The 12,368-nt window shown below is 38.2% G+C and overlaps 1 protein-coding gene across 1 annotated transcript in view; it reads right to left on the reverse strand.

The window, feature by feature from the left end:
- MCMDC2 (minichromosome maintenance domain containing 2) overlaps window positions 1-12,368 on the reverse strand; it is a 51,079-nt gene that overhangs the window by 12,799 nt on the left and 25,912 nt on the right. Inside the window, exons 11-13 of the mRNA XM_017509148.2 lie at window positions 10,986-11,046; window positions 9,202-9,344; window positions 2,995-3,104 (exon numbers count right to left, since the gene is read on the reverse strand). Coding sequence (XP_017364637.2) covers window positions 2,995-3,104; window positions 9,202-9,344; window positions 10,986-11,046 — 314 coding nt within the window. The remainder of the gene's footprint in view (window positions 1-2,994; window positions 3,105-9,201; window positions 9,345-10,985; window positions 11,047-12,368) is intronic.

Genomic DNA, 12,368 nt, shown 5'->3' on the forward strand with positions numbered 1-12,368 from the left:
AAAAAAAAAAAAAAAAAAAGAAATAAAATAAAACAAATTGAAATGAAAAACATGATCCTAGGGAAAAATGTATAAGGCATACATATATATACATTTGTATATAATTTAGGAATTTACAAGCCCCTATATCAAGCATCTATGGATCCTAGGTTAAGAATGCTTGACATTATAGAACAAAGACAATTATGGAAAAATTTATAGAGCTTTAGACAATTATAGAACAAAGTTCTAATGGATCTTTGCAAACTGGTATTACAATATAAATGTAATTTAAAGCAAATGTAATCACCAACACATACATATAGAAAAGCTAGTGTTAATTCATTCTTTAAGTCCCAGGGTCGGAACCAAGGTTTGGTGTGAAGAATGGTATTGCTAATCAAAATTAATATCTCGACCAGGCGCGATGGCTCCCACCTGTAATACCGGCACTTTGGGAGGCTGAGGCAGGGGGATCACGAGGTCAGGAGATCAAGACCAGCCTGGCCAACATGGTGAAACCCCGTTGTTACTAAAAATAGAAAAAAATTAGCTGGGCATGGTGGTGGGTGCCTGTAGTCCCAGCTACTCAGGAGGCTGAGGCAGGAGAATTACTTGAACCCAGGAGGCGGAGATTGCAGTGAGCCGAGATCACACCACTGCACTACAGCCTGGGCCACAGCGTGAGATGCTGTCTCAAAAAAAAAAAAAAAAAAATTAGTGTCTTATCTAATTCAACTAAGAACTTTGGGAGAATAATTCTCCTTACTCTTACCTTTCGTATGTTTATTAGCAAAAGCATAACAAGTGCCATTCATTTCAAAAAATCAAATGCTATAGACATAGTATTAAAACTAGCTATTCAGTGAAGGTATTGATACAAGATGATCAGGTTTCCTTCCTTCCTTCCTTCCTTCTTTTTTGACAGAGTCTCACTCTGTTGCCCAGGATGGAGTGCGGTGGTATGATCTCAGCTCACTGCAACCTCTGCGTCCCAGGTTCAAACGATCCTCCTGCCTCAGCCTCATGAGTAGCTGGGACTACAGGCACAGGCCACCACGCCCAGGTAATTTTTGTATTTTTAGTAGAGATGGGTTTTCACCATGTTGGCCAGATTGGTCTGGATCTCCTGACCTTGTCATCCGCCCACCTCGGCCTCCCAAAGTGCTGAGATTACAGGCATGAGCTACTGCGCCTGGCCAATGATCAGATTTTCTTTTGCTATCTTGCCTAACTCCACTATGGGGGATTGTTTGATACCTAAATGTTGCATGTTATTTTAAAAAGGAAAATAAATTAAAATCATTTTATGTGTTGTATTAAGTACTTTTTCCCCCAAAATTCTTTTTTTTTTTTGTCTTTCTCTTTATTTTTTGAATCGTTTCCATCTTTCAAGAGATGCTCATTTGAAGGGGAAATTTTCCCGGAGTATGAAAATTTGTCCTAAGAACAGAGTTTCCTACACAGCTAAGTAGCAGTAGCTTCCCCACATACCTCGTGAATATAATAGGAACAACAACAACAATAATAATACTAAAGTTGAAATCGGCCATAAGTTCGAGGCCAGCATGAGCAACTGAGCAACATGGGTGGGAAGGCAAGCCCAGCTTAAAAGAGAAAATAATAATAATAATAATAATAATAATAATAATAATAAAAGTCAGGCCGCCTATGGGAGACGCCGAACCAGAGACATCTGCCAGGACATGGATCTGGAAAGCCCTGTCAGTTCACACGCACGCATGTATGCATGCCTGTCCCATGGAAATCCCACCGCCAAAGCCTCGGGAGGCAGAGGTGGAAGGATCATGAGGTCAAGAGGTGAAGACCATCGTAGTCCACGTGGTGAAACCCCGTCTCTACTAAAAATAGGAAAATTAGCCAGGCGTGGTGTCAGGTGCCTGTAGTCCCAGCTACTGTGGAGGCTGAGGCAGGAGAATCAATCGCTTGAACCCAGAAGGCGGGGGTTGCGCCTGGGCAACAGAGAGAGAGACTCCGTCAAAAAAGAAAAAAAAAAGGTGCACGCGGCCAACGCCAACGCTTTCTACACTATATAAAACCATCAGAGATCAGGCACGCCACCCTCGATGGGGCTTGTGGCACTGGAAAGAAAAGGCAGGATCGTGAGATGTGTATGAAAATTGTCTTTGTTTGCAACGCCCGTACTATCAACTATGCATCCGGACCGGAAACAAGGATTGAAAAGGAACACACAAGACAAATACGACCAGGCCAGTTCAGTGTTCACGCCTGTCATCGCAGCAGTCTGAAAGGTCGACCTGGGAGGATGGCTGGAGCGCAAAAGGTTGAGATCATCTGGAGCTGTCAGCCGACCCCACCTCCACCTCCCGGGCTTACGAAAACCCTGTAGTCTCATCTACTTGGAGGCGGAGATCACCTGAGTCCAGGGAGGGGTGGTCGACGCCGTGATCATGAGGTCAGGGCGGATCACGAGGTCGGGAGTTCGAGACCGGCCTGGTGACCGTGGTGAAACAGAGGGAGATCCTCTTAACGGTTTCATGCCCTCTTGAACTCTCTCTTCAAAGTTCTTTTCAACTTTCCCTTACGGTACTTGTTGACTATTGGCCTTGTGCCGGTATTTAGCCTTAGATGAAGTTTACCACCCGCTTTGGGCTGCATTCCCAAGCAACCCGACTCCGGGAAGACCCGGGCCGGCGCGCCGGGGGCCGCTACCGGCCTCACACCATACACGGGCTGGGCCTCGATCAGAAGGTCTTGGGCCCCCCACAAGCGGCGCCGGGGAGTCCCCCAAAATTCTTTAAGCAATGCAAAAGTTTAAATATGACGACAATCATGCATAATAAGGAATTTAATATCAGATGATGACACTATCCAGAAACAGTTAATAAATGTCCAAATTAAAACAGGCCTTACCTGGTGGAGATTTATTATTCTTTAAAATAATATTTTAAAAATATACGTAACATTTTAACTAAGAATATTTAAGTTTAAATAAAGTTATTTGTAGTGATCATTAATAATTTAATCCATTACCATATTTCAATGTGAGGGATGTTTCAAATAGCAAGGCTGCAATCAGCACATCTTCTTTACGCACTTCATTCCTTAAGTTCAGTCGTGCATGGGCTTCAGATAGGGAAACGCTAAAAAATAAAATAGTTGCCAATCAAAATATGTTGATATTATTAAAATAATGTATATTTTGGCAGGAACAAACCAAGACACACGTGAACCCTAGCCACACCTAAAGCATTTTCTTACTTTAAAAAAAATTTTTGTTTCTTTTCAAAGCACTTTTTTTCTTACCAACTTAAACTGTTCCAGAACAAGCCAGTATCCTGACATTATCAAAGAGTTGGTTTCCCAACATCATCCTGATACCAAAACCTGGCAGAGACACAACTAAAAAAGAAAACTTCAGGCCAATATCCATAATGAACCTCGATGCAAAAATCTTCAATAAAATACTAGCAAACTGAATGCAACAGCACATCAAAAAGCTTATCCATCATGATCAAATAGACTTTATCCTGGGGATGCAAGGCTGGTTCAACACACGCAAATCTATAAATGTAATCCATCACATAAACAGAACCAAAGACAAAAACCCCATGATTATCTCAATAAATGCAGAGAAGGCCTTCAACAAAATTCAAAAGCCCTTTGTGCTAAAAACTCTCAATAAACTAGGTATCGATGGAACATATCTCAAAATAATAAAAGCAATTTATGACAAACCCACAGCAAATAGCATACTGAATGGGCAAAAACTGGAAGTATTCCCTTTGAAAACTGGCACTAGACAAGGGTGCCCTCTCTCACCCTTCCTATTCGGAAGTTCTAGCCAGAACAATCAGGCAAGAAAAAGAAATAAAGGATATTCAATTAGGAAAAGAAGAAGTCAAATTGTCTCTATTTACAGATGTCTCTATTTGCAGATGATTGTATATTTAGAAGACCCTATCATCTCAGCCCAAAATCTCCTTTAGGTGATAAGCAACTTCAGCAAAGTCTCAGTATAAAAAATCAATATGCAAAAATCACAAGCATTCCTATGCACCAATAACAGACAAACGGAGAGCCAAATCATGACTGAACTCCCATTCACAATTGCTACAAAGAGAATAAAATACCTAGGAATACAACTAACAAATGATGGAAAGGACCTCTTCAAAGAGAACTACAAACCACTGTTCAAGGAAATAAGAGAGAACACAAACAGATGGAAAAGCATTCCATGCTCATGGTTAGGAAGAATCGATATTGTGAAAATGGCCATACTGCCCAAAGTAATTTATAGATTCAATGCTATCCCTATCAAGCTGCCATTGACCTTCTTCACAGAACTGGAAAAAAACACCTTAAACTCCATATGGAACCAAAAGACAGACTGCATAGCCAACACAATCCTAAGCAAAAAGAACAAAGTTGGAGGCATCATGCTACCTGACTTCAAACAATACTACAAGGCTACAGTAATCAAAACAGCATGGTACTGGTACCAAAACAGAATTATAGACCAATGGAACAGAACAGAGGCCTCAGAATTAAGGCTGCATATCTATAACCATCTGATCTTTGACAAACCTGACAAAAACAAGCAATGGGGAAAGGATTCCCTGTTTAATAAATGGTGTTGGGAAAACTGGCCAGCCACATGCAGAAAGCTGAAACTGGACCCCTTCCTTTCACCTTGTACAAAAATTAACTGCAGATGGATTAAAGATTTAAACGTAAGACCTAACACTGTAAAAACCCTAGAAGAAAACCTAGGCAATACCATTCAGGTATATAGGCATAGGCAAGGACTTCATGACTAAAACACCAAAAGCAATGGCAACAAAAGCCAAAATAGACAAATGGGATCTAGTTAAACTTAAGAGCTTCTGCACAGCAAAAGAAACAATCATTAGAGTGAACTGGCAACCAACAGAATGGGAAAAAAATTTTTGCAAGCTACCCATGTGACAAAGGACTAATATCCAGAATCTACAAAGAAATAAAACAAATCTACAAGAAAAAAACAAGCAACTCCATCAAAAAGTGGGCAAAGGATATGAACAGACGCTTTTCAAAAGAAGGCATTTATATAGCCAACAAATATATTAAAAAAACTCATCATCACTTGTCATTAGAGAAAGGCAAATCAAAACCACATTGAGATATCATCTCACACCAGTTAGAATGGCGATCATTAAAAAATCTGGAGACAACAGATGCTGGAGAGGATGTGGAGAAACAGGAACATTTCTACACTGTTGGAGGGAGTGTAAATTAGTTCAACCATTGTGGAAGACAGTGTGGCGATTCCTCAAGGATCTAGAAATAGAAATGCCATTTGACCCAGCAATCCCATTACTGGGTAAATACCCAAAGGATTATAAATCATTCTATTATAAAGACACATGCACATGTATGTTCACTGAGGCCTTGTTTACAATAGCAAAGACCTGGAACCAACCCAAATGCCCATCAATGATAGACTGGATAAATAAAATGTGGCACATATACACCGTGGAATAATGTGTAGCCATAAAAAAGGATGAGTTCATGTCCTTTGCAGAGACATGAATGAATCTGGAAACCATCATTCTCAGCAAACTGACACAAGAACAGAAAACCAAACATCACATGTTTTCACTCATAAGTAGGTGTTGAACAATGAGAACACATGGGCACAGGGAGGGGAACATCACACACTGGAGTCTGTTGGGGGTTGGGGAGCTAGGGGAGGGATAGCTGGGGGTGGGGAGGTTTGGGGTGGGATAACATTAGGAGAAATACCTAATGACAGGGGGATGGAGGCAGCAAACCACCATGGCATGTATATACCCATGTAACAATCCTGTAAGATCTGCATGTGTACCCCATAACTTAGAGTATAATATTATTAACAATAAAAGAGTTGGTTTTCATCCTGGCATTCATTTATCATTCCACACTCCCCTCCCCAAGTTTTGTTCAGATAAATACACAGTTGGGAAAATTAATCTAACTAAATATCTTTTACAGACAAATCCTTGACTTTTGATTTTATCTAAAATCCTCATACATTTGCAAGATGTTTGTTTGCAATTTCAGCGTTGGAAGGGATCTTAGAATTCAAAGTTCAAACTTTCATCAGAAAACTAAATTTTCTGTACAACATCCTGGGCTATTCATTTTCCCATCTCTTTTGGACTTCTCCTAGCATTCATGGCTACATGAGGCAATCCATTCCTTTATTTTTAATTTTTCAACCAGCTTCCATTACCTGAAAGATCTCCTTTAAGCAAATGTGATGTACCTGAATGACTGCTGAACTTGAGAATCAGAAAACCTAGGCTGAGTCTCTGGAATTTACTAGCTGTATGACTTTACATAAATCATTTAATGTATAAGATTTTTTGAAACTCAGCTACAAAAGGGAGATAAGTAAGGGCATTTGAAAGTTTTGCAACTAACTATAACTATAACTAACTATAACCAAGATTCTATCAATCTAAGCTGAAATTAGTTTCACTGCAATTTCTACCCACAGGTCTCTTGTTCTGTTTTCTGATACCTCTTAATATGATGCTCTTCAGATTTCAAAGATAACTTTTCTATTGCTCCAGGTTTTCTTTCCTCCAAATATTTCTAATTCCTTTCCTATGTTATGAGACATAATTTTCAGCTCCTCACCATGCTGGCTACTCTCCTCATGACCTCATGTCATACAGTATGACAGGGGATTTGACCACCACAGTAGAGGTGAGGCATAACTAGCGTTTTGTTGCTCGTGATATATATTTTATTAATATGACCCCAACTCTCAGTATTTTTAATAGCCATATTATATTATTTACTCTTATTAAACATAAAAAGAATGAAATACCAAATCCTTTTCATATCTTTTCATATTAAGCCACATTACCATTTTCTCATCAATTCACACTGATACTAGGGAGTCTAGGCTTCTAACAGAGAGCTTTACATTTATCCTGTTAACTTTCTTCTTGTTAGATTAAGATCACAATTCAAGCTTATGAAGTTCTTTCCAATATTGCTCATTTATAAATGTAATTATCATGTCTTTGATGTCCTCATCCAAGATCCTTCTAAAAATGTTAACCAGGATAGAATATGTATAGAGCCTTTCAGAGACAAAGAAAGTATTGTTCAGCTCCACTTCTCTAGAAAACCAAAGATGCTTGTGATTAGGTATCTGTCGGTAGAAATGGGAGAAAAATTCAAGGTTTATCACTCTTCTAGCTAGGGGTTCATTTACTCTGCTATTTCACAAACCATGTTTATTATTTCTTCAATGTGAAAAAGTAGAGTTATCATATTAAAATTAACTATTTTTGAATCAACATACTCATATGTAAACTGAATTACAAATACAAAACATATTTTTACTACAGAGAAAATAATATTATAAGAAAATAGAACTTTTAAAGCAAATAGTGGCCAGGAGTGGTGGCACACACCACTCAGCACTTTGGGAGGCCGAGGCAGGTGGATCGCCTGACGTTAGGAGTTCGCAACTAGCCTAACTAACATCGTGAAACCCCATCTTTACTAAATACAAAAAATTGAGCCGAGCATGGTGGCACATTCCTGTAATCTGATCTACTTGGGAGGTTGAGACAGGAGAATCACTTGTACCTGGGAGGCAGAAGTTGCAGTGAGCCAACATTGCGCCATTGCACTCCAGCCTGGGCAATAAGAGTGAAACTCCATCTCATAATAATAATAATAATATAATAAATAAAGCAAACAGTTTAATTTGATATGAGTATTTTAAATATTCAGAAAACAGAAGGCAACATATAATTCTGTTTACCATTTTAAAACATTTATCAAAGAGTCGACTTCTACTTGGCTTATCTTTAGCATTTTTCAGCTCTGTGAAGATAAATATACAGTTAGGGAAATTAATTAAACATATCTAAATCTTACAGACTTATACTTGACATTTTCTGCCAGTTCTTCATCTGTCTTATTTTATATTGCAGTTTTAACAATATATTTATTTATTTAATAAATTATTTTACTCCTGGTTCTACTTCATAATTATTTTGAGACTATAATACTATATCAAATAAAGTAATATTCTATCAATAGGGGACTGTTTAAATTATAATACAGCTACATCACAACACAGTGAAGCTGTGATGCAGCTACTTTTCTTTTTAGACAGTCTAGTTCTGTCACCCAGGTTGGAGTGCTGTGGTGCAATCTTGGCTCACTACAACCTCTGTTTCCTGGGTTCAAGCAATTCTCCCGCCGCAGCCTCACAAGTAGCTGGGACTACAGGCATGTGCCATAATGCCAAGCTAATTTATCTTTTATTTTTTTAGTAGAGATGGGGTTTCACCATGTTGACCAGGCTGGGCTCAAACTTCTGACCTCAAGTGATCTCCCCGCCTTGGCCTTCCAAAGTGCTGGGATTACAGGCATAAGCCACTGAGCCCGGTTTTTTGTTTTGTTTTGTTTTGTTTTTTAATTGAGAGGGGGCCTCACTCTGTCGCCCAGGCCAGAGTAAAGTGGCATGTCTAGGCTTTCTGCAACTTCCACCTCATGGGCCCAAGTGATCCTTCCACCTCAACTTCCTGAGTAGCTGGGACTACAGGCACCTGCCACCAGGACAGCTTATTTTTTGTATTTTGTGTAGAGACAGAGTTTCATCATGTTTCCCAGGCTGCCCTGTTTTGTTTTGTTTTGTTTTGTTTTGTTTTGTTTTTTGTTTTGTTTTTGTTTTTGTTTTTTAATAGAGATGAAGTTTCACTATGTTGCCCTAGCTGGTCTCGAATTCTTGCACTCAAGTGATCTTCCCACCTCAGCCTCTCAAACTGCTAGGATTACAGGTGTGACCCACTGTACCCAGCCCCAAGGCTGGTCTTGAACTGAGCTCAAGCCACCCGCCTGCCTCAGCCTCCTAAAGTGCTGGGGTTACAGGCATGAGCCACTGTGCCTGGCCACATTTTTAAAAACAAGGATTTGTATTTGAAATCAGTGGATTTTTCTCAGACACATCTCCTACATGGCATCCAATAAAAATTAATTTAGTAAAAAAATTGTTAGAGATTAAAATGATGAAACATGATATAAGAAAAGAAATTGTGAAGCCTTTAGTCTTTTTGGAACAAGGTCATTTATAAACCGACCAACTAGCAATCAAGCAGAGAAAAAAGTGAAATAGATAAATTAGTAATTTAATTAAACATATCATTTGAAAGTCAATGCTGACTTTAAAATCTTGAATTAAATACCTACAGATATTTTAATGCAGATGCTGACAGTTTTGATCCACATATAGAGTCAGTTCTGATTCTTCGACTTGCTAGATAATAGCCATGAATCATTCTTTCTGCTTCCAAGCTGAATTCTACATTCAAATTCTTTGCAAAAGCCAGTAGCTAAAAAGAGTGAAAAATCCAAGATAATCAAACTTTATTATGGAATCCCTATAACAAAAATCAAAAGTATACTGCCACTTTATTTTTAAAAGTTTGCATATTTTATTACATAAAAAAGAGTAAATGTCTGCGGCCATCCCAAAGTCACTGAACACTTTAAATCACAATGTTATACCTGTAAAGGATTTTAAAATTTACTCAGAATAATTTCCTCCCTCTCAGTGCAGAAATGTTCTGTGTAGTATGTTTGAATGACTTTACAAGGTCTTTGCTCCCAGTGAAAGGCTCCGCTACCTCAGAAGCTCATTTGCATTTGAATAGCTTTAATTATCTGACAGTTTATTTCCTTAAAACTTTCTCTCATTGGCCTAGAGCTACTTGTTCTCCTTACTTCCCTTCCTTCCTTTTATAGAACACTTAACACGTGGTATTAGGAAAAACATTGTGTCAACTTTGAAGGTAGGCTTTAGTGATTAAGATTTGGGTAGAGAATAATTCTACAACACAATGATTATCACTGGTTTTTCTAGTTTTCTGCTTTTTTTTTTTTCTTTCAGAGTCAGTGATTCCTAGATCCCAAAGTCCTTCTCTGTGACATAATTTCCAGATTTTTTACTATCCTAGTTATTTTCTATTTTTTCAGTTCAGATAATCACAGGAAAAATTAACTATAATAAGGTTGCTATGTTTTTTTCTGACACTACCTGGGGAAAGGTTGCTATTAACTATAAAATTTATATTATATTATTTATTTATTTATTTTTGAGATAGAATCTTGCTCTGTCACCCAGGCTGGAGTGCAGTGGCATGATCTCAGCTCACTGCAAACTCCACCTCCTGGGTTCAAGCGATTTTCCTGCCTCAGCCTCCTGAGTAGCTGGGACTACATGTGTAGTCCCACCATGATCAGCTAATTTTTTTTTTCTTTTTGTATTTTTATTAGAAACAGGGTTTCACCATGTTGGCCAGGCCGGTCTTGAACTCCTGACCTCAGGTGATCTGCTCGCCTCAGCCTCCCAGAGTGCTGGGATTACAGGCATGGGCCACCATGCCTGGCCTAAAATTTGCATTTTAAATATAACTTAAAAAAAAGTATATAGACATTTCCTATATTGGACATGTCCTGGATTGGATATATCCTGGCTTCTTTATTTTCTTTATTCTCCACAACTCTCTCCAGGCTTTCAGAACTGGATAATAATACTATTAATAGTATCCGGCCAAGCATGGTGGCTCACGCCTGTAATCCCAGCACTTTGGGAGGCTGAGGCAGGCAGATCACAAGGTCAGGAGTTTGAGACCAGCCTGGCCAATATGATGAAACCCCATCTCTACTAAAAATACAAAAAATTAGCCAGATGTGGTGGTATGTTCCTATAATCCCAGCTACTCGGAAGGCTAAGGCAGGAGAATCACTTGAACCCAGGAGGCAGAGGTGAGCCAAGATGGCGCCATTGCACTCCAGCCTAGGCAACAGAGCAAGACTCCGTCTTGAGAAAAAAAAAAATACTATTAATAGTATCAATAACCCTCTTTAAGTTCTCTCTAAGGTGGCATGATGATGAGCCACCAATATCCTCCTTCAGGAAAGGACCTGTTGCCCCAGCTACTGAGAGTGCTGTCAGCTCCTTTAGGGATTACCTCAGGACAGTCCACATCACATGAGTGATTGAGGCAGAAGTGGAAGAGGACATTATAAAGTCTGGAGGCATTGACAGAAAAGCTTTCCCCAGTAAACACTGGCACACTAAACTCCATCTCAGTCTGTGTTCTGGCGAGCTCAGGCTGCTACAAATTCCATCCACTCTGATTTGTGTGACATTTATCTTCCAGAGAAACCATTTTTACTATTTCACTTTTTACTATTTTTACAGTTCACTCCAACTGTTCTCCATAATCTGACAAACCAACTATAAAATCTTCTGCTTGTGCAAGACTTTTTGTAAATATGTTAAAGAAAACAAAAACAAAAACAAAAACAAAAAATGAAACCTATGACTCCAAAATACAATTTCTGCTCCAGTCAAGCTGGTCTTATCATTTTCCATGTATACTAATTTCTACTTTTATGTCTTTGCTCCAACTATTAATTCTACTTGGAACACCCATCCTTTGTGCATCTAAATTTTACCCTTTCTTACAGCCCAACTAATGTCCAGCCTCTTCCATGAAGTTTTCCCAGCTTCTGCATTCCACATTGATATCTTCCTTTCTGAATTCCTAAAATACCTTAGAGTCAGCACCACTTAGCTTAGCACTTAAATTTTTCCTTAATTATTTTATGTATCTTGTTTTTATCTCAATTAAATGATAAGCTAAAGAATATAAAAGAATAGAAATAGGCTCATATATGTGAAGTATTCAGTAAATACCTGAATAATTAATAATCTAGATTGTTTTGGCTTGTTTCTCAGGAAAAAAAATGGGCAAAATTTCTCAGGTTATTAGCTTGTCTATATTTAGTACCCTAATTCCTACAGACTACATTTTTCCCATACAATAAAAACCAAAACTAAAACCTCATTATATTATAAATAGTATTTTTTTATTCTATGTGAATAAACAATGCTCAGAATTCATTTTTTAAGTCAATTTCACCTTTCAACCTTTTACTCATGCAATATGCTTACAAGGAAGGTAGATATAAAAAAAAAATTAATGACTCATAGACCTCCACTTTCTGATATCCCCTGCCTTTTATCTATCATACCCAGACATGTGAACTCTATTGTGGACGGATTTTGAGTAGTTAAAATGGTTCCAGTTGTAAATATGTGAGGAACTTTAATAGCTATGAGAATTATTACTAAATTTACATCACCTACTCTCAGGTTCTCTGAACATATCATATATGTTTTTATGTCAGTGAATTACGCTACATATCCCTTAAAGTCAGGACTCAAAGGCATTAATCTAAGGAAAATTCCTTTGAATAGACAGTAAAATGTAAATAACTGTATATCTATATAGCCTATTATAATTATTCTCTTTTCTTCTTGGTTTTTTTTTTTTTCTTTTTTTTTT

Source organism: Cebus imitator, unplaced genomic scaffold (genome assembly GCF_001604975.1).
Source record: "Cebus imitator isolate Cc_AM_T3 unplaced genomic scaffold, Cebus_imitator-1.0 Scaffold407, whole genome shotgun sequence".
Taxonomy (NCBI): Eukaryota; Metazoa; Chordata; class Mammalia; order Primates; family Cebidae; genus Cebus; species Cebus imitator.